Below are 24,641 nucleotides of genomic sequence, written 5' to 3' on the forward strand. Positions count from 1 at the left end.
TTTTGGAACATGTCATAGTCACCAGTCACCGTTGTATCACAGACTAGCAGACATAACACTCGAAAACAATGCTTCGCCCGCTTTAACGGTCATTTTAAATGTATTTGTAGTTCGGACTGTGGCCACATTTGCAATTATGGCGCCACTGACATATGAACAAACATATGGGGGATAGACCACTAGTAAGAAATTGTTCCCAAGCCTGAGGGGTAACCCACCAGCAAATCAATGTTTGGGACCGAGTATAAAAGGTGGAGCTAGTGTTATGGGAAAACTGCCGGATCGATATTTTTCGAGGGAATTGCCTCATAGTGTTATGTCTGTTAGTGTGTGGTTATGTCACCATTAACCGCGCATGAAGGGATCCATTTACCGTGTATTTAAAAGTATGATTTAACTTTATTTAGAAAGTTTGAAAAAACGATGAACTTAGAGGATTTTCGGTTTCAGGGAAATAGTTTCGTCGATTTCGTGGTTTTGAATCAATCTTTTTCTTGTCTTTTGGTCGCTGTTTCCATTTCCTTGATAGCTCGTTTCTGTTCTCGCTCTTTTCGCTTTAGATTTTTTGTTTCTTGTAATGCTTTCATTCCACGTTCTTTTGCTTCCATGAACTCAACGAACACTTTGCTGGTGGCAACTGAAGGTGGATGAAGAATTTCTCGCTTTTTCTTTGCATTGCATGGGAGCACGGAAGATACCCTGGAAAAAGACATTGTGAACGCATCTTCATCATTCGAAACCGGCAATGATGCATCGCATTCAAGCTGGGCTGATTCTGGAAGCACATTCTCGGTCGTATATTCTGCATCAAACTTCACAATTGACAGAATTTATTTGTTTGGTCTGCTACAGAATCACTACTGGCAGGGCCGCAGAGAGAAAATACGGGCCCGGGGGGTCCAACGTACGGGCCCCACCACTGTGTATTGCCTGAGTACAAAAAAGTCAATGTTTGAAATCCATTGGAGTTCACTGATATTATGTATAGTACACTGAAATTTTATATTTATGTACCATTTTTTGTGCTCTAGTTGTTTGTAGTGCCAATGAAGGAAAAAAAACGTAGAGTTTTTTATACTTTGGGAGTTTTTACTACCTCTTCGACAGTTTTGGTGGCTTTGAAAAGCGCCATTTTTGTTAGTAGTATTTTTAATAGTAAGGAAATGGCAAGATTAAAAATGTAGTAATTACAAAAATTAAAAATATCTAAACGGCGATCAACGGCAAAAGATAAAAAAATAAGAAAACTAAATATTAAAAGAATGTACAAAAGAGCTAAAAACAACCAAATAAACAAATAAATGTCAATTGTCAAAAAATGTTTGATCGAGAAAAACCAAAACATAACCTATAAAAAATTGATAAAGGAAAACAGGAAACTAAAAAAACATATTGCAAAGATTAGAAAAGTTGAACATTATTGAACAAATGGTGAAAATAATGAAAAATCGATAGGAAAGTAGGAAATTTTTTGAAACCAATGAAAATGAAAAAAAAAACTACCAAAAAGAATACAAACATTAATGTAAAAAATGCATAAAACTGTAAAGCTCGATAAATCAAAAATAGTAAAATTTATTTAACATTAAAACAAGACATATTTAAAGCAATAGAAAATATTAATAAAACATTAAGAATGCATAAAACTAGAGGAGTATGTATAAAAGACAAGAATAAAATAATCATAGAGAAATTAAAAAAATGAACGAACCAGAAAATTTTGAAAAACAGGAAAATTGAAATGATGATAAGACGAAAAAGTAAAAAAACAGGATGTATTGAACAAAATCGGAGCAAACAGACAAAATGGAAAACAAAAAATAGTAGAAAAAAGCCAACATGGTATATTATAGAAACACAAAAATGAAGATATTAACCCTCTAGTTCCCAACACCGCCTCTAGGCGGTCTCCTTAAATATCTAAATAAAACTACTAAAACATGATTGTATGTTGTCATCCGCACTAGTATTTCTTCCCAATGCTCACACCTTTCATACACACACATTGTTTGAATAATCGTAGCTTTCTGTTAAAGGCAATTGAAGCACAAAGTTGAAAATCCGATGAAAACTTGGAAAAAAAATATTTTGTGTTTAGTGGTAATCTTTATTAAACAAATTTTAACTCTTTTTTAATAACTAAAAAAATATTTTTGAGTAGCCTGTTAGTAGCGTTTTACTGTAGATGTAAATTGGTTTAGTGGAATAATTCGGAAGTTTGGCTTTTTTGGCAAAACACTTTGCCCGCTTAAAGGCGGTGTTGGGCATCTGGGCGAAAAAAAATTCAGTCTTTTGTAGTTACTTATCGTACCGAAACTAGATTTATGTGCAATTTTAGCTGAAAAGAAGCATGTTTTAAAATCTTTGGGTGAATGCTGCTGTTAGAATATGGATGTCCTTATCATTTAATTATATTTAGGGGTGTCTGGAGTAAGTTGGTGGAAGCTTTTTTTCTCCTTTTGTGTTAGACATATGGCGCTGTTTATAGTCCTGCACTTCAAGTACTGTGTAATACATGCTCCCATGTACTTATGTTGCATTACATTATGTTTCGTTCACGTTAAGCGTTAAGTTTTCGAGCATATCAGAGTGAAGAGCCCTCATTAATTACTCGGAATACAATTGATGCAATGCGTATGAATTGGCACTAGTATCTTTGCTTTCCAATGCGTTGAACAAAGATGGCTAACGCTGCTCTAACCACCGGCTTCACATGGTTAGGGCGAAAATAGGCTCATTACCCTAGGTGAAGTTTTTAAATTTCAGCATTTTTGTTATTTAAAGCTAGTTCAAAGCTATTCCACGAATGACTAGATTTTTCGATAGCGCGCGAAAAGAACTTTCCGTGGCCGTATATACAATATAAGTAACCACAAACAAAATTGGTTCTTTTTTGTTTGTTTACTTCGGAATTTCACCTGAAGAATCTTGAAAATTCTCTTTTACACGATCTTCTTAAATTAAAAAATAAAACATGATAAGTGAAACCACCGCCAGCAGACACTGGTTTCTTCTACTATAAATTAGAAGTCAATAATTAAACAACCAAAGCACTAGAGAAATTCTTCTTAGCTTGGGTAATTTGTGTTCTGATGGAGTCCAAAATATAAACCATAAGAATTCGATTATGTTGAAGTAACTAGAAGTAAAAAGTTTTTGTTTTTTATTCGCCCAGGTGCTCAACACCGCCTCTAGGCGGTCTATTTATTTTAAGGCTTTAATGAAAAGTCCATAGCTGACATGAATTATCAACATTATTTTCGTTTTTCTCATCACGAAACCCACCTACAAAAGTTTTTTCAAGTCAAATAAAAATTTGGGCATTAGAGGATTAACACGAAAAAAATGAATAAAATGGATATTAAGAATAGAAAAAGCACTAGAAATGAAATTGAAACAAATTCAAACAACGAACTAAATGTAAAATTAAGAAAAAGTGCGCATAGAGTCAAGAAAAAATAAATCAAATGTTTTATTAGGAAAATTAAAAAAAATCAATGTTAACGTATAGGAAAAAGGTCAACAGAAACAGTACTTTCAAAATAGGTTAAATGGAAAACATGAAGAAATAACAATAACGAATTAAATCTTAAGAAAAAGGTATACAAAATAAATAAAATTATATTAAATGAACAATGAGAAAAAATAACACTACGATAAACGGAAAGCTAAAAACTAGAAATGAGGAAGAAAATCGGACAAAGGTAAAAAATTAAACAATAAGACAAATTGGAATGAATTTGAATAAGTAAAATTGCTTTTGGAAATGCAAAAAAATATTAAAAAAATAGGAAATAGAAAAAGACTATGACAAGAATAAATGTAGTAAAGAGACAAATTCTAAAAAATAGATGGAATGACAAAAGAAACAAATAAAAAAGCAGGGTATTAAAATATGAAACAATAAGAACAAAATAAAGAAAGCAGAATTTTCTCGAAAAATTTCGAAAAAAATTAAATAACAGAGAAAAAACTATAAATTAACGTAAGTGATAGTGATAGCAATAGAAAAAAAGCAAAAGTAAGGAACGTAAAAAGATGGACAAAATAAAAGTATGCAAATAGATAAAAAAAGGCAGAATCTTACAATTGTAGAAATACAAATGCAATCCACAACATGAAAAAATAGATCAATGAAATTTTAACAAAATAAAAAAACTAAGAAGGAATATAAAAATGGAAAAAATGAGAAACATGGATCAAATTTCGAATAAGGGTTTTGGTTGGATTCTACGCTACGCTGGTTTGGAAAACATTGCTAACTAGTTGATTTAATTTGGTAGCAGAGTTAAATTTTCTCTTCGAAATCAATCAAACACATTTTAGCAATTTAGTTGAACGTATGCTTCTTAGAATCATTGGCCAGCTGCAGGATTGTGAACTGAGCGATCTTCTCGTCATGCTCCATGAAATATAAAATTCAAAACAAAACTATTAACACTATACTTGTCACGAAAGGGGCTTGTTGTGTACGCAATTCGCTGCTATAATGAAAATGTTGATAAAAGGTCGTATTTGAAAAAAATGTAAAACGTATTTATTTTTTTCCATCTCTGGCCCTGGCCTGCTAGGGGGAATTGGTAGTCGAAAATCGCCGAAAAAAGCTACGTCATTTGAGTATGACCCCTTTACAAAAATGTTTCGGTATCATCTCGTATCTGAAAATGATTTTTTATAGATTTTGTATCAATGAACGGCAAACCAAACATATTAAATTTTGAATTTAAATTTTTGGATTAATTTCGAATTCTTTTGGTATATCAAGAGTTTTTGATGACTCATTTGACATTGATCTCTCAAATAGAGGTGGGGTTGCCGCCTCTAGTGGTACTTTGACCAGCGGAATTTTGCTGATCAAGGGATAGACTTCAAGAGACACATGCGTATGCGTTGAAATCAATTAGAATTTCGAATTAAATTGATCACTCGACAAAATTTTGGAGCGCTTCCATTGCTTTTTATTTGATAAAACGCTTAAAAACAAATAAATATGCACTGTTTTATTTCTTATGTAGCTCGTAGCACTAGGAGGAAAAATATATTATTTTTTTCACATTCACCGTAGAGTGTAATGTTTTGGTAAAGCACTTCACCTTTCTGTGCCGTTCACATTTAGTTGTATGTTTTTGCATTTGTAAACAGTTTTGTTGATTTAGTAGGATGTAGTAATTCGCTTTCTCGGATATTCACAAAGAATCCAAAAGCATCAACCACTCTCGCTGTGAAGGATAACCCGAGCGAGCTTAGCTCTGCTCCTCAGTAAACAAACATGGGGTGTGAAATCACACTTCAGTTTCTTTCGAGAATCTTTGTGAGGAACATTAATCCATTGACGCGAAGGTTCAATGGGGTAAAGTAAACCCAAATGGCTCCTTTAAAATAATATTTGTCAACGCCAAGAGGAGCCCTCCTTAGCAATTAGGGCCTGCAACCCGAGGATGACGTTTATGAGGACTGGGTGCTGGGCGATTCCTTGTAAAGAAAAGGTCAACGCAAAATTGCAAAATAATCCAATGGATTCTTCCGGGCGAATTTGGATTTAAATGAACGAAGACACGGAATTCGTCTGGTGTGATAACCCTAAGCAGGGTTTTTTTCTTTCAATAATTACTTTCGATACTAATCCAGCGCTTTCGAAGATTGGATTCAATTCAATTCAATTCAATAAATCCAAAAAATAGATTTCAAATTGGCGAAATTTGAAGGCAACTTCATGACTTCTAATCAAACCATTTAATTGTTTAACCCTGACAAGTCTGATCATATTTTTGTTTCGATTATAGACATTTTAATCTTAAGGTCATTCGCTTCTTCATTAAGATTAGAAATTTTCCTATAACAAATCTCTATTCCTGTGTGCGGGGTTGCGATTCGAACCCAGGTGAGCTGCTTACATGACATTCAATGTACATATTCCGCTATGCCCGCTCGAGCCTGATCTTGTTTCGATGCGAGAATTAGGTTGGTATAAACATAGTTGATATCAAATATGCAGTAGTTTAGAATTTTCTCTATTCTAGTTATCTCATACATAAGATATTTTTAATTGCATTCTCAAATAAATTTTTGTCGGAAAAGTATTTGTCAAGTTTCTGTTAAAAATCCGGGCCCCCTTCAAAACTCCGGGCCCGGGGGGAAACACCCCGGTCCCCCCCCCCTCTCGGCGGCCCTGACTACTGGTATGAATATTGAGAAGAGGAACAGGTACTGTAATGGAACGATCGCTTTTTCATCCCTCGCCACAAGTAAAATAAGTTTGTATCCGACACATTTCCTCTCCAGATCACGTTATTCTCAGCCTTCTGGAATTCAACCATCTGCTTAACGGTCATGCGGTCCTCAAGCGCTTCTAAAAGTTTGACTTCCTCAGATTACTGGCGATTAAATTGAACATTGCCCGTATTTATAGGAATAGAAACATGGCCGAAGGAAGCGATTTATAGTCCACCGTATCTGGATTCCATGGATAAATTCCACTTTTTCGAAATACATTCCTAATCGCTGAGTTCTTGCCCGCAAAAGCTTCCAAGGCTTCCCGATCAGAAGAGCATAACAAAACAATAACACTATTATAACTATGGTTAATATTTATAACAAGTGGAGTTATATTCAGATAACGGAATGGAAAATGGATTGCGGACAGTTTTCTATACTATCAATATTATAACACAGTCTATTATGAAACGATCAATTTATGAATTGATCGTTTGTTACTAGGTCACTGTCATTAGATGATTATATCTAATACAGTTCTCTTAAAGAGGACGTTTCTACTTTTGGAAAAAAAAATATATCTCATTTAGTTTTAACTTTGATAAAATCATATCAAATTTTGTTACAATTTTGTTATCAATAGCCAGTTTTTATTTTATTTTATGTTATTTTAACAACTAACCAGCCGGATTTATAACAGGTTCTGTTTCAAAATATTTTTGAAATAAATAACTCCAGGTGTTATAAATCAGTTATGCCCTTCTAATCGGGTTGCTTCATAATTGAACATATTTCTGCCTTGTGGATTGTCTCAACTCCACGCCGGCTGCGTTCTTCGAGGATCGTGTTTTCCCAGCAGTCTTCCCATGAACATCGACAAGTTTGCACCCGTGTACAAAATTTCGTGCACGCGTTAAACCTCAAACATGCTTTGTCTTTGTGTACAGGTTCGCATCGAACACCGAACCCAAGCGAACGATGTGCAAACTTAGGTTTAAACACCGTGTACGTACACCGTGTGCGTACATAAGAAAGGCACACACAAAACAGAATGAGTCAATGCTAGTGATGATGGGTGAGAGAAAGAGAAAACTAGTATCAAGAACCTGCGTTCGTACATGGGGTTCGGTTGTGCAGACGAACATGTGCTCGTGTGTTGGTACGCATTAGCGCGTTCGAGTTTGCACACGAAATGATGGTGTAGGATGAGCACAGAACTAGAGCGAACATGGTGTTCGATGTTCATTTGGGAAGACTGTTTCCCAGTGCTTCTTTAATGGTCCGAAAAAAGTTAACGTCAAGTGCCTGAGTTAGCTGCGTGAAATTTGGATACAAAGCTATCAATATGATTTGGTTGCGGCGACAGAAATCAGTGCTCATGAAAGTCACATAATTCTTATGATCGTCAACAAACAAGAGAACAGAAAAAGGATTGTTGTTCTTTTTCAACCAGGGAAGAAAAATGTTCCTCAAATAATCATGGAAAGCTTCTCCGGTCATCCAACCACTTTTAGTTATCCCAATACCATAGTCTTCAGGAGCACTCCCGGGAGTCGACTTTTGTACGTAAATAAAATTAATGGAGGAAGTAACATTCCAGCGGCATTTCCAGCAAACAGAATTGTATAGTTTTCTTTATCACTGTTTCCAAATACAGACTGGACATGCTTAATTTTTTTTGGAGCCAAAAATATTTTGTTTCGCACAACTAATTGGAAAGCAGACTCATCCAAGTTGAAAATTTGCTGCGGCAGTAGCAACAGATGTTCCTTGTTGGTTAAGTTGGTTAAGCACTTCTTGAAACCAGTTCCTCAGCTGATACTGAGTAACAGCTGCTCGGTGTTTTCCAAATACATTGGACTTCCTGACAGGGGCTTGAGGGTGTCTTTTGACAAATAGAGACATCAATTTTTTCGGGGAATTCCATTTTTGAACGTAGTTTTTAGCACTGATCCGGAGCCTTCTGAATGTGATTGGAAGACCCAAATGAGCAGAATTCCCAATCCATTCCACGATATCACGTTCGGTTTTCGCCGACAACACCGATGATCTACCAGGTTTCGATCCGGCAGTATATTTGCAGTTTGTCTTATCCCGAATAGTTTGCGTTGGAACTTGGAATTCCCGGCTAACGAATCTCACTGATAATCCACGCCGGACAGCATCGAGTGCTTTCTCCAAATCATCCCAAGAATAGTGTTGCTTCTGGAATTTCTTCTGGCTCATTCTGTATTAAATTAAAGGAATTGCTATTCATGTTATTCACAAACGGTGAATGGAGACTATTGATTTCAGCAGGATGCATTCACCGTGCATTTTTGTTTAGGTTGAAATGCAAATGAAACATATTGTTCAAATACATTTCTTGCGTATAATATACAAACCTTAACTTTCAATTGCGTGATGATATTGAGAAAAAAGTCGCTTGATATTTTATTATTCAATAAAAAACGTTACAAACATTGTACTATCCAATTTACTTGAAACGTTGTCAGAGAGCTGATTGACTTAAAAAGTAAACAATCCTACACGTCAAACATTTTGTCATTTCAAGTTTAACTCAATGATAATTCTTTTATTATAGATTAGTGGTGTACACGAAAAAAATTAAGTTCTATCCTATTGCAAAAAATAATGTAATTTACTTCGAAACTGCACGGTGAACGGAGCACGCACGGTTACTGGCGGCTTGACGGTACGCGTGCCTTGATCACTTCTCTTCCGTTTACTTTGTGAGCTTTTCGTGATTGTTCTCGTCGTTGGACAAAAACAGACTGAACATTGGCGATATGTTATTTTATATGTTATTTTATATAAAATCTACTATATGAGTAAACATAATATTTACTGGATTCATATTCTAATAGGGGAGTCCGGGGCTAGTTGGCGGTTGGGGTAAGTTGGCGGAATCCCTTTTTCTCTGTTTCTATTAGGGCCGTTTTCTTCACCCTCGCTTAGCGCTTAAGTCAGGTTTAAACGTACTGGTGAACCTGGTTTAAAAGTTAAGCGAGAGTGAAGAAATCGGCCCTTAGACATATAGCGCTGCCTCTTATTGTGTACCTCAAGTTATGTGAAACTTGTTATCCAATGTGTTGTTGTTGCAAAACGATTTGTTTGGTGGAAGTTGTGAGTGATATTGCACGGTGTCTTTGTTGAACAAATTTATTCAAAAAAATAATCATCATCTGTAAAACTTCGGGATTTGAAAGAATGGACTTTTCCCTTTCATTTGAAAGTAAAAGTAAAATATTCTGTCGGGGGGTCTAGAACAACTTTTTATTTTAAAGTTTTTTGATTGAAAACTTAAGTTTTTTAATGAAATTAATTCGCATTTTTGCTACTAATTGGTACTATAGACATTCAAAAAATACTAAAAGTGAGAATCTGATGAACAATCCCATTGTCTACAATTTCGTAGAATACTTTAAATCGATATAAAATCACCCGAGAAAGTTATTAAAATTTTCTCAGTTTTTAGGTGTGCGGGGGACCTGTGGATTAAGAAGTGGATTAACAAGGACTTGCAAAAAATGTTGGGTTTAAATGAACAGTAAATTCTGATAAATTTCAATGTATACAAAGTCCCATTCACAGCAGAAAAAATATATGGTGCGCATAAAACGGTGGAATCTGGAATTATGTTTTTTCCGCTGAAAGGTGGGAGTTTGCTAGCATTCAGGCTCTTCTGAGCACACTGTTAAAATAAGGCAATTCATTTTTATACAAATGAAAATGTTTTTGGAATAAAGCTTCTTAACCAATAAGCCCCGTGCGAATGTAGAAAAAATAAAAGTTGATAAAGGTTTAATAGCTTTCTCTGGCGATTTAAGATCGCGATGTAGTTTTCTACGTTCTACGCAATAAAATTGTCCATCAGATCCTCACTTTTAGTAATATTTGAATGTCTAAAGTACTACCTAGGGGCAAAAATGTGAACCAGTTTCATTGAAAAATGTAAGTTTTCAAACAAAAAAACTTTAAAATATAAAGTTGTTCTGGAGCCTCCGACAGAATATTGTAATTTTACATTCAAATGAAAGGGAAAAGCCCATTCTATCACATGCTAATTTTTTCGAATAAAATTGTTCTACCAAACATACCGTGATTGTGTTTTCGAACATACCAAGTAAATTTTCTGAATTTTAAATACTTTGCGTTATTTAGGGTGATTTCAATCTATTTCCCGAATGATTATATTTTTCGATAGTGCGTGAAAAGAGCTTTCAGTATCCGTATAGATATTACCTCTATTCACAAACAAAAGTTATTTTTTAAATAGTTTTTTATAAAATATGCTGTTGGGGTAAGTTGGCGGTGCTGCACGCGGGGCAAGTTGGCGGTACTATTTACGGTGCAAAAATAGGCATCAAAAATTTTTATTTCCCGAATTCTCTTTAAAGTAAGAAAGTCTTTTTCTTGTGTATCTTGCCAATGTAGGAGACATTTATTCCGGCCAATTGCATGAAGAATTTCGAAAATTTGCTTTTGAATAGGGAGTACGCGTCAAAGTCAAAATACCGGGGTATTGAAACTGAAATATATTAACAAATGTCGGTTAATATACAGTTTTCTCGAAAAGACATCCAGCACGCTCCAAAAGGGCCCATAAAGTAATTGCATCTCCATTTGATTGCTTAGTTTTTTGACGTATCCTCACATACCGCCAACTTACCCCGGGGCCGTTCTGACAACTCTACTGCTTAGCGGGCATTTCCACTTCTCATCTCTTTCCAGTAGACACAAGAATTGAAGGATTTAAAAAAATATTTGAACCGTAATCTCCCGGAATTGAAGTGCTTTGAGTTAGTTTGTAATGTTGGGATTTTTCACCTTGTATTTTCGGATCATGAAGGTTGCCTTTGTCATTGTTTGCTGTCGTTTTGGAACTGGACATTGGAATGGCTGTATTTGGGTATTCTTCCTTTGGATCCATCTAACATAATTCTATTTTTATAAGCGTCATTAGACTATTGGTCTTGAAATCAGTAGAATAAAAACAAAAATATTTGCTAACAAACATATTGGTTAAAGACTTTCCAACAGAATGTAAGGTAGGTGCCCAAAATTAACACACAGGCTGAGCTCCCAAGCGAAGTTCATGCCACAGCGAGCATCGCCCGCCCTATGCACGAATCAGTGCAGAACGAAAGAAAATAACAGAAAAATCCAGTAATCCAGTGATAGTAATCTTTAATTATTGCATTTTATACATTTTAAGCATCTTTTCCGTGTCCCACCCGTCTCGAAATTTCTCCTTTGCGGCTGACGGCGAGGACGACGACGTCGACGGCGGCGGCGATGATGATGATGATGATACTCATGGTAATGAAAACGGTACAAAGGAGAATAGAGCACTGATGGAACGCGATATCTTTCCACTCTAGTTAACACTTCGCGAATTGCTATGGGGATGCAAAACAAAAGGGCACAGTAATGCTAGGTTATATGTGCAACAGTCTGTGATTTCAATAGGGCAATTCGAATATTTCCTAGGTTAATTATTTGATTAGCTGTTTTGGGATTAGATGAAAGTGAGTTAGAATGTGGGCTAGTGAAATATTCGAACAACAAACATTACAACAAATTAATTGAACAATAACACCGATGATATATAATTCTACATATCGACGAATTAAGAAATCTACGGAACTAAGGAAATAACCCGACTGAACTTAACACCGATCGAGCCTAATTGTTATCAAACTTAATTATCTCGTAAAACTCATGGAAAAAAGCACAACTCATTTGAACTTTGTGCACTTCACACCTATATATGTATATAGCGAACGTACTCTCACAGTGCGCTACGGGCAGCAACCATTAGACGTAAGAGTACCAACTCAAACAATTTAAAACTCTACTATCAACATCTCGAGAAGTTAGCAACTTCCTTCGCCAAATCAGTGACGCACGACCTCGCTTCGCCAAGGCGTGCCCAGCAATTTATGGCGTTAGTCTTCCTGGAGCGTTGAATTATCATCACTTGCTGACTTCCTGGGTGGTACTCGGTAGGCTGCTGCAGGGGTACACCGTGAAGATTGGCAACAGGCGCCCCCGGAAATTTATGATGTTTGCATTTGTGAATGACTTGGGTATACGAGTATAGAACCAAAAATTGGTTGATCAATACATGTTGACGTTGGTATGTTGAAAACTAACCGGTTATACGTTTTCTTATCATACTTATTTAATCATTACAATGGCACAACAAATCTTAAAGTTCGTTGTTATCAATAATTTGCCGATTTGAAATATTGCAGCTAAATTGTATTACTGACAACAGGATGACTCCGGTTCTCGCAAAGATCGCATGTTTAGATATTTTATATTTTTTGTTCATAAACGAAGGTGACTCTGGTTACGAAGTCAACGATTTGAATGGCTCATGGCGTTGACCCTGTGATACGCATCTAGTGGCTTCCCTAATACCGTCATAGCCAAAACGACAAAATACAGTAGGAATGAATATTTGTTATACTTCGTACTAATTTCATTGATATTGCACTTGGTTTCTGCATTACTCTCGGCCCAACTGACTAAAGCGCTAAGTTCATGAAATAATTCCCATCGAGTTTGTTATACTAAATTGAACGTGAATGTTATGCTATAAATACTTATATAAATTCTAAAATGCTGCGGTTTTTATGTCTGTTTCTCTGTGAAATGGTAGGCAAAACTTTTAATCTGAAACGACGAGAAACTTTTAAGGCTTCTTAGCTTCGGCCAGGTGAAGCGTGGGATCGCGGAGACACGAACTATTAAGCCATTAAGTATGACGAAAGTTCTCGCTTGCGCTTTGATTTAAATTTTCTTCAACGACTAGTTGTTTCGGTGGTGATATCAGTATACTTATATGTACCTAGATATTTCTTGGAATGCTTGGAAATTGTGAAGAGCGGTGGAATCTCCCAACAACATTTATCGCTTTGTATAATCCGTTATGCATCGCTGGAATATAAAGAGAACCGTAACGGTAAACTTCGCAATCTGCGTTTGAAAGCGTCTCCGATATAGATACAGAAATTTGATACTAAACCTCGTTTGAGCTTGTGAATCTCCCGTGCGGATGGGCATGGTTTTCTTTTTAGCACTCGATAACACACTTTAAGGAATTTGTTTATTTTTTCTAAACAGCTTCATCTAAAGATATCAGCTAAGTTTTTTTAGTCCTCCATACTAACATTGTGTCGCTCTCTACATAAAACTATTGTTGAGTTGAATAAAAGGCTAATGTTTAAACTATATTCTTACATCCTTGACGACCTTGACGTGCACACATACTTTTCATGCGAACTACCATGGAGAGCTCATCTACCAATCCTTCTGATACCGAAATCGTTTTATCTGAAATATTGAAAGGAATTTATAAGTAAAACGAAACATACATTATACATTTCCAGTATGCATCTTTTCTTATTTTGCCGAACAATCATTCTTAAATGCTGGTGCCAAGCATTGGCGTGCCCACGGGGTGGGGGTCTAGGGGAGGCTATAGCCCCCCCTAATGTTCTGGAATTTTATAAAAAAAAATTATAAGTATGATATAATGTTGAAGACATACGAGAAACATGTGAATCTTACTGCATAACTCATTAGCCATGTAATCTTAGAACGCCTCAATAAAACAGTTGGCTCAAGTTCGTTGAAATCAAGAATCTCTATCGATAACGAGATAAGATTGCTAAGATAATGTGGTAACTGCAGCAAAGATTCGGTTACCGATTTAAAAATTTAAGAGTGCTGGCGATCAGTTTCATTTTTTGCTTTGACTAAAAATTATGAACTTATTTAGTGCAGAGGCATATACAGTGAAAACCCGTTTTTATCAGCCCCTTGGCGAAGGGGGTCTGACAGAGCAAAATTTAAAAAAAAAAAATTTTAATTTTTGCATTTTTCGGATCTCTAAGATAAGAAATATATGCCTAAGAAAGGATTTACTCGAATTCAACTTGGTTCATCTGCTAGAGCCCATCAAACTACCAACTATCAATTTTCATATGAAGCTGATAAAATCGGATCAAAAAGTTGATAAAATCGGGAGCTGATAAAATCGGGTCTCCACTGTATAGCAATTCCAGCAGGTATTACATGGAAAGCAATAACAAGAGAAACTTGCAACAATCTTATAAAACTTAACAGTAATATAATCTCAGAAGAACTTTTGGAATTATATAGATGTTATTTATTTGGACAACTTTTTCTAGTTATATCTTTTCCCCTTTAAACGACAATAAATTAGTTAGAGATTACAAAGTAGCCAGAGTTGTAAAAATTCTAGTAATGAAAGGATTTGGAATATACAGATAGTTGGTTCTCATGGAAAAGAAGTACGATTCTGCTGTTGCCGTGAGACACTTTGGTATATTTGAGCAATTCGTAGTAACTCTGCCTAAGTTCGACTCCTACCAGCAGAAGAAAAAAGATTAGTCCAGAAGTTTTAAAGCCTGTTCCTAATGACCCTGTCATTTCTAGTTTTCCGATCTATATATTTTAAAACCCTTGCCCCCACTTGAGTACTATTGCTTTAAACTTTCATATATTTTCCTACTAAGTAATCTCTAGTTAATTTAATATCGTTAAAACGAAAAAAACTGTGCAAGAACTCTTCATTATACGAGAAATATAATTATATAACTCTTCAAATATAACTCTTCATTCTAATGAAAAACATGAAAAAAGTTTTTGTGATGCATATTAAAGAAACGTTATAGTATTTATGTTAATTTGTTATATTTTTATTTGAGTATTACCTACTAAAAAAGCATGATATCATGATCATGGTAGTATCTGCTACCATAATTATTTGCCCTAGCATATAACCCATATATTGAAGTTATAAGTTTCATCTAAAGAGACAAATTGCTTCTAAAACATCTGAAAACATTCTCTTAGGAAACTGAAAAAACTTATAATAATGACTATAGTTTACTAGTGAATACCAAAAAATATGTGTTTATATTCCTTATTTCATGGAATATATATATATATATATATATATATATATATATATATATATATATATATATATATATATATATATATATATATATATATATATATATATATATATATATATATATATATATATATATATATATATATATATATATATATATATATATATATATATATATATATATATATATATATATATATATATATATATATATATATATATATATATATATATATATATATATATATATATATATATATATATATATATATATATATATATATATATATATATATATATATATATATATATATATATATATATATATATATATATATATATATATATATAACACCGCCTTTAGGACAAAAAGTCTTGAGGAACAACCAACAAGAGATTGTCTGATCACAACGTAGCAGCAAGTTCATAAGGCGATCAGTTCAGCAGTCACATGACTATCGGATAACACAAGGAAACTGGCTTGATGTGGGGTGCCAACGAGCAACAGATGAGAAAAATCAGATTAGGAGCTTATTGCTTGCACTGGTTATATGTGTGAACAGTGTAGTGAGCTGAAAGCCGCTGAAAAAGACTATCATGACAGGGGCGCATAAGACAAGCATGTTAGAGGCAGTGTAAAATGATATTCAGGAGTTGAAAAACGGCACGAAGTGATCCACCACGTGATCGTGATGATGGATGGAAAAGAAACTGCATTCGGAATGGTTGGATGGCCCCATTTGTTATCTACAGACTTGATAGTGATAATTATAGAAACATAACGCGCATCAATATCGCTTATAAGCTACTCTTCCGTGTTCTATTTAGCAAACAACACCCATTTACTGAAATTATTTTCTGTGATTACCAAAGCGGGCTGTGCGATGACAAATGACAGACCATTGCCTTATGACAATAGCGGGCTGGTAATCAGATTGAAAGGTAAATTGAAGCATGTACTCGAAAATACGATTCGATACAGTGTACTAAGAAACGAAACATAATCACATGCTTCTTGGTTTCATGAAAGACGTCGGGATTGGCATAGATCACAGATTAGATGACTGAATAAAAGTTCTGCAAAACTACTACTAAATACTATGTTGAAGAAAAGAAAATGGAAAATGACCCCGCGCATGCTTACGTCAGGAAGCTTTTGGGTATGTAGCATGCAGGAGAGTGACTCCCTAGAGTGATCAGTTGACAACCTGCAAGGCGTCGACAACTTTTGGGGAAAGCGTTGCCCTCGCTGGAGGTATGCAATCGAAGAAAATATGTGTGTGGAGTGTCACTAACAAGTTTGCATCTAATACCCAGGTGTTCGTTCGCTATAAATAGCACTGGTTTTCAAAAAAAATTGATTTCTCTCCTAATTATGCTAATTATCCTAACTATTTATTTATTATATGCTAATTATCCTAATTATTTTGGATCACTCACAAACCCCGAAAAAGTGATACAGTCGTGATTCGCTTGTTGAACACTTTTTAACTGGACCGCTTTTCAGTTGAACCTCCGCTAGTTGGACCATTGTCCAACTAAAAAGCATCTGAATGTTAAAATCTCATGTCAAATTTACTTTGACAATCATTCTGACAATTATTAGAGATGTGAATAGATGCAATTACACTACTAACGTCTCCTTTTGAGAGTTTTTGACATCTGTCAGTCGGTCCAACTAACGAATCAAAACGACTGTAATTTTTTTTCTACAGAAAGACGATTGTCTATTCGATTCTCGGAGTTGCTCAAAAGTTGTTTAGAAGTTTTTATTTCTTTTCATTTTTCTTATAAATCTATTAGAGATCCACCCAATAATGTAGATAGAGTTTTTTTTAATAAATTGAAACAGCAATTTTTGGTGAAAATCTATGGGAGAATTCACACATTGTTCTGAAAAAATAGATAGTAAATTAAATTAAAAAATTTAAAAGTAAAATAAAAATTACATCGACCGATACCAAAGGCCATCCAGATTTTTTAATGCACCATAGTTTATGCCTTCAGTGGGGCATAATCCATTACCAAACCCTGGCGAGATAGAAAGAGAAATAATATATTTCGCCAATATTTTAATTTGATTACACAAATTCAGAATAAAAACTATTTTTTGTTTTCTATATATCTCACAATGATTTTTTATGGATTTTTTCCAGTTAGTAGTTTTTTATTGATTTTTCGTTTTTTGTTCAGTTGTGAAACTCTCCATTGAAACATTCTGAAGTTGTGGATCTTCAAGAATTTTTTTATTGGTCTTATAACACCTGAAGAAAGGTAACTTTATAGCAGGCGGCCTGTTTAAATTGAAAGAGCTCGTGTGTCGTCTTATTGATCTATTCTAATTTTTAACAAAATTTTCCCAAAATAATTCTTTAAATTTACAAAAAAGTCCAAGTTAGAAACATTATGCTTCTTCTTAGTGCTCTTTATGGTCGGTTCTGGAAGCTATTGACTGCAATTTGTTTACAATGTCTGTCTCTTGAGACCTCGTGCAAAAATTTTCCAAAAAGTTTATGTATTCATAAATTGTCACTCGAGAAAAGAAAGAATTAATTCTTCCCAAAAGAAATGAAAACCCGAGTATGATGATTACAATGGCAAATTCAGGGACAGAGTTTCACTGAGATATTCCCAAGCAGTATAAAATTGTTGTTGCGGACAAGTTTGCCGGAAAAGTGTTTGATCTAAATAGTAGTAAATTTGCAGTTATGGCCGTAAAACTCCGATTTTCATCACAATCAACAATATGAACCGAGTTATATATCAACAATGGTCTAAAAAGCGTCTAGTGGTTAATTAGGTCTCATCGGGGCCTCCCAAGTTTTTGAAGATTTGGCGAGTAGCCACTGCGCAATAGCTGTACCAGAATAATAACGTCAACGTCCATGAGAATGGGTTGAATTCCGTAAATTGCCCGGAATTCCACACAAACGAAGTATACAGGAATTCCATCCAATCCAAATCTATACACTAGAGTGACAGGAAAAAATGACCCCTATTGGCCCACCCCTGATTCGATTCCTACTCCCACCAGGAGTACTTGTACCAAATTTGAAGCAAATCGGACAAGTCTAGGTACCAGTACTCGATTTGCACGAACTAAACATTTTTGTGAAATAATCGTAAGGTTTAGCTCTATAGTATGTTCAGAAGAATCGTAGTAAATAATACGAGCCATGTTTTGGTTAGAAAATTTTAGTTCCGCATTTTACCATATAGAGGGCTCCATCACTAACTTTTCAACGGAAAGAGATAGAAATTAGGTGTCTTCTACAAAGTTGTAGAACAGATATTTTGCAATAACTATTCCGAACATCTTGATAATCTATCTCTCTTCTATGAAAAGTTAGTGTTAGCGCCCTCTATGCGGTCACAGTTGGAACTAAAATTTTCCAACCAAAACATAACTCGTTTTTTGTGGTATAATTCTTCTGAACATACTATTCAGCTAAACCTATCGATTATATCACAAAAATGCATAGTTCGTGTGAATCGAGTACTGATACACAACCATGCGCTGCTAGGCCCCATGCAAAACTGACTCGGACATCATTTCGTTAAAAGTTTAATAACTTCTTTCAACAAAGCCGGATTCACTAGCAGTCTTCAACAAAGTTGTAGATAATTAAATTATCTTTTGTATTTTCACTTACAGTGATAATACGATACATACAGTGCCACCTAGCAGCAAAAATGCGAGTTAGTGGGTTTTCTCCACGTAAATTATCGAAAAATCACATTCAAACTTCAGGCACGTTGGTCCGGTACCTAGACTTGTCCGATTTGCTTCAAATTTGGAGCAAGGACTCCTGGTGGGACTAGGAATCGAATCAGGGGTGGGCCGATTGAGTTTTCAAAAATTCATTATTTTTCTGGGCAGTCTACTATACACTCTGAGATCAGAAACTTTTCATATCACTACTTAATTCTTTCATTTTGAATTAGATTTTTTTGTTCGTAATACGCGCACATGAGTCAGTCGTTACCCATGTTGATCGGAGATTTGTGCTTTGCCACGATATGTTTTTTTTTATTATTTTGAAAGAACAAAATTAAATTTAGATAATAAACTAACAGCAGGTCTACTAAATTTCGTATCTGTTAACATGTTTGTTCGCACTGTTGTAAACTGAACCCACATAGTAGGATCTGATATATTTTTTGCAATCCCAAATATCATTTACATACTTTAGTAGATCTGACGAGGAAATCTATTTAGTCGTTTTAGTCTCATAGGTTTGAATATTTTATTGTCCCAAAATAAAAATAAATGGGGCATTCCACGCAAAATCTGCCACAAAATTTTTTTTTGCCCAGATCAATTTTTTATCGGTTTAGTAGTCAAAAATATTCGACACGTATTTTTTATTTCAACATAGTAGGCGAGACTTTCGAGATTTTTTGTGTTGAATTTCACCATTTGAAAAAAACCTACTTTTTTCAATCGCTCGTACTGTCAAAAGTAAAGAAGATACCAAAAAGTGCCCAAGACATGAAATGTGCGCCTTTTTCACAGCTTTCGGATAAAGTACTCTTACTCAACGTATTGGTTTCATGGAAAATATTGAAAAGTTTAAAACAAATCGATTTTTTTCAAACTTGGACATGATTTTTTTTCTTTTTTTTTATTGTATGTAATAGGAAAATCATTTTTCTTGTTGCCATAAAAATTTGGGAGTGAGCAATTAAATACTTACGGAGATATGAATTTTTCAATCGCGCCTTGTGCGCGAAAAACATACCGCCACGCTCGTACTGAGAATTGGGTGTATGAGATTTTACACACCAGCGCGTTGTGTAAAATACACTTGCAATTAACTTTACTATTTATTGCATTTAGATGTATGTTTAATTTTAGATTTATATTGTCTTAATCGTTCAAAAGTGTCGCCGGAAGAAAAGATCTTCAGTTTTAATTTGAACTCCACGTTCATCTCAACATAGTGAAATGATTGTGGTCCAGGTACGGTTTGGCATTTTTCGAAACAATTCTGTGGATTTTTCTCTGCTCTTGCATTAGAATAAATTGGTTCGATTGGCACGTTTCCTATGTTATTCTGAGATTTGAAATTGAAATATTGCGTGACAAAGAAGCGTTCCTTGTCGCATCGTACGACTCAGTTGCGGTCGACATTTGATCATCATTGATCATTTTTAAACTGGCTCGACAAATAATGGCTTCGTCGCAAGCACCTTTTCCATGGGCTGTTGTGCGAAAATGTCACTGTGTGGGGTGAATGCAGTCAGATTTGCGGTGAAAAAAAAATTAGTACAACGTTTCACATTTCTAAAATGTAGACGAACACCATCAGAAAAATAAATGCAAACATTCAAGGTTTTCAAAAAGAATGGAATTAAGAGTACGACGTAGAAACGATAGGTAACTAAACTGAAAACAAGATTTAAAAAGCGCCAGAAACTTAAAAAGCATTCGTTCAACATTTTTGCAGAAGTGCAAGAATCTCTCTTCAGCAATCATTTATCACCAGAATACAAATATCATATTTTAATCATTTTAAAAATTATCTCTTGCAACGATATTCCCAATCGTTTTATATTATAAAATCAACTACAAAATTGAGGAAAAAAAATAATAATCTAAAACAAACATAACGCATTAGCTGTGTATGTTTTACTTTAGGGGAGCGTCTGATGTAAAGTGTTTAAACCGAAAGTGATTTTGGTTTACGATTTTGAAGGTAAGGCAACAATGGACCTCTTTTGTAATGTTAAGGTTTATTTATACATGCATTATGTACGAGAAAACTTGCAGTCACACAGAACCACACAAGCGTTCCAAGAGTAGACGTCCAACCATTTCCACGTCGAGGAGCGCCACGGCGAATATGATAACTCTTGATAAAATTGACTGAAACAGGAAATTCAATAAGATTTTTAAAATTTGGACTATTATTTACTCGATGAACAAATATTTTTTTAAAATGATTAGAATTTTGAAATATGGAATAGCCTTATTAAATCCGAAAAATCTGATATTTTTATGTAAAATTCACTCACTTTTCTTAAAAATAATGAGAGAATTTTTTTATTCAGTTTTCCGTGGTTCATCGACTGGCTACACATATTATGCATCCTCATAAAAAATCAAGTCAGTCCGTTGAATAATTAATATTGTTTATTATTATTTATTTCTAATAAATAATGAAGTTAATTGAAAGTGTGTTTTACACAACACGGTAGTGTGTAAAATCTCATACAGTGAAACCTGAGTACGAGCGAAGCGCGTGGCGGTACGTTTTTCGCGCGCAAGGCGCGATTGAAACATTCATAGGGTAAAGTGCGTATTTTCACCATACTAAGCAGGGTGCCTCACGAATTCATTAATTTCTCGGCCTACAATTAATGGAATGCGTAGAAATTGACATCATCAGCTTTGCTTCGTTATTAAGAACCAATATAATAACACAAATGCGCTAAAAACAGTGTAATTCTCGTGTTTGAGCGCAACGAAAACTCGAATCGAGTGCCCCTATTGTTGTGCTACCATTTGACTCAATGCGTTGAACAAAGATGGCAGACACTGCTCTAACCAATGGCTTCAAATGGGTAGTGTGATAATAGAAACATAGCGAAAATAGGCTCATCACCCTATCTCCGTAATTATTTAATTGCCCACTCCCGAATTTTTATGGCAACAAGAAAAATGATTTTCCTATTTCATACAATAAAAAAAAGAAAAAAAATCATGTCCAAGTTTGAAAAAAATCGATATGTTTTAAACTTTTCAATATTTTCCATGAAACCAATACGTTGAGTAAGTATTAATATACTTCATCCGTAAGCTATGAAAAAGGCGCACATTTCATGTTTTGGGCACTTGTGGGTACCTCCTTTACCTTTGACAGTACGAGCGATTGAAAAAACTAGGTTTTGTTCAAATGGTGAAATTCAACACAAAAAATCTCGAAAGTCTCGCCTACTATGTTGAAATAAAAAAATACGTGTCGAAATTTTTTGACTACTAAACCGAGAAAAAAATTGATCTGGGCAAAAAAAAATTTGTGGCAAATTTTGCGTGGAATGCCCCAAATATTTTCAATACAGAGAGGACTGAGATATCAATGCACAGTAATAATATTAATTGAATGAGATGAAATATTTTAAGATTGTCTGCGAAGGAGTATGTTGCAGACCTCTGTCAGAGCCCGTGGGATCAACGTTTGGTCGATGAGGCTCGTACCACTACGCTAATAGGGCAGCAGCATAAACGTCAAGAAAGGAAGAAATCAGATTAAAGTTTGTCATATTGAATTGCGAGTGAGTTAGAAAATTATCGGTATTTTACTGTGCCAAGTTACTTTTCGGAAATAGCGGTTGAAACACAGTGCAGTGCAGGTAAAAATTAATACAAAAACAAAACAGGAATTAAAATATTATAAGAAGAACACCGGGATTCACAACTATATTTTTATAATTTAGATTCCGACATTTTCTAAACGTCGTTCAGGTTCTATTCATCTAACGTGAGTAAAATACTTAAAATTACAATTAAAATCAATTTGAAATATATGGTATTTAGTACGGTCACGGTATTACGGTACTGATTGCATTGAGAATAGAATCATAGCAGGAAGGAGTAAAAAACTAAATGTAAGATTTGGATTGATAAAATTTAAAATTATTTGTAACACTTTAAAATATATTTCCAGTTTCATCTATTACACCAAAAGCAGTATTACAAAAGAGTTTTTAACGGCGATTCCGAACATTAAATACATGTAATTGAAGTAAATCAGAAATATCAACAATCCCAAGTAGTTTCCCTGGGCTGTTACTGATGTAGAAGTAAATGTGAGTGCCTTGTAATCGCCAATAACATCCATTATCTCTCGATCTGTGAGCTACGATCGAAACAACTCCAAAAACTTCCGCTCCCTCCAAATTCCCCTCCCTCCATTTTAGCGATATAACACTTGGTACACTCCGTAAAAAGTGGCATGATCGATTCAAACAATATCAGTCTGAAGTTCTTGCATAATCACCTGCTAGACACACCGTTTAATGAACGTCCACGATCATTACCCATTATCAAGAAAGGCATATGGCTAATAGAAAGCCAGTAGGTAGTTAGACGAAAAGGACCATAAGGGGATGCCGTAACTGCAACTTGGAGCAGAGTTAGTCAGGCGAAAGCTCAATGAAACAAATATTTCAAGTTTAGAATTGAAAAACCAGGACAAATTAAAATTTTTACTTGACATCCCAGGTCACCATGACTGTCAGGTCAAAACCAGGACATGCCTTGGGAAGCCAGGAAGTATGGTCACCCTACCCGATCAGAACGACATAACAGAAAGCTATCAAATTTATATCTCATGTTGATATTTATTACTCACTGTGTTATTTTTGTGATATCCCAATCAGCAAGGCAAGCCAACTTATATCAAGATTATATCTTCTGGTGATATCATTGAACTGCTTATATGATTTTAATATACGCATATAACGATGATGTTATAATATATTACATATTCTTTAACAATTATCTTTGAACGCTAACTGTAAACTGTAAAGCGGGCAAATGACCAGTCGGTTAAAGCCCCAATAAACAAATCGATCGATCAACTGTGAATGATTGTTATATTACACCAATGATCGTCTATTTGCTAATACTCTGAAGCCTCTTTTTATGCTTATTTATTCAACTTTTTAAAGCAAATTTTCGAAGTTTTTATTGATTTCCATATATTTGCGTTTTCCACATGGACATTCAAAGTTCCACGAGAATATATAAGTTTTAGATGCTAGAGGTCGGAAAACTTGAAAATAAGGTGTTTAACTTACATTGCATTTTGATTAAGAGATTACCTTTTTGTGAGACACTCGTCTGACACGCAATTTCGAATATGTGGCTTATGATTTTAATGTTGAAGCCTTTATTCAAAAAGTTTTGGAGTCGCAAAGTTATTAACAAGCTTTTCTAAAGAATATAATTATCATATAAAACTTATTTTAAAGAAGATTCAGGAAGTATCAAGCACTCCAGATGAAATAAAGAAACGCGGATTCAAATAAAAAAGCATTTTTAAACTATTTTTTATGGTTTAGTCAAATGATTCTATAAAAAATTTTCTTTTAATGAATTGTGTATATTGCGAAAACGAATTTTCAGAACTTAAAAAACTGTTTGATATACACTGATTTCCACAATACCGTTATGAATTTTGAGGATCTTCGAGGATCTTCAGTCCGATTTTTTTCAATTTATGCGGGTTTTTCATAAACAACCGAAACTTGTCTAGTTTGTGGGTATCTGATTTTGTGCGTTCTCCGAATTACCAAAGCATTGTAATTTCTTTTATTTCAACCCCCGCATAAAAATGTTTAAGTTTGAGATTGTTGTATCTTTTCATTCCACCTAAGACAGTTTGACATTTACAATGAACTGACAATTACTTTGAATGCGCATTTGTACTAATGTTTCCGTTGTATTCGATGGTGCTTCGTTCGT

At 34.6% G+C, this 24,641-nt stretch overlaps 2 protein-coding genes across 2 annotated transcripts in view; both read left to right on the plus strand.

The window, feature by feature from the left end:
- The window catches only part of LOC131679671 (uncharacterized), a 40,651-nt gene extending 29,054 nt beyond the window's left edge, over positions 1-11,597 (plus strand). The window contains exon 3 of the mRNA XM_058960405.1: positions 11,432-11,597. Within this exon, the coding sequence (XP_058816388.1) occupies positions 11,432-11,597 (166 nt within the window). The remainder of the gene's footprint in view (positions 1-11,431) is intronic.
- LOC131679233 (protein amalgam-like) overlaps positions 1-24,641 on the plus strand; it is a 425,726-nt gene that overhangs the window by 85,350 nt on the left and 315,735 nt on the right. The gene's annotated exons all lie outside the window — the stretch shown is intronic.

The sequence above is a fragment of the Topomyia yanbarensis genome, chromosome 2, assembly GCF_030247195.1.
Source record: "Topomyia yanbarensis strain Yona2022 chromosome 2, ASM3024719v1, whole genome shotgun sequence".
NCBI classification, from domain to species: domain Eukaryota; kingdom Metazoa; phylum Arthropoda; class Insecta; order Diptera; family Culicidae; genus Topomyia; species Topomyia yanbarensis.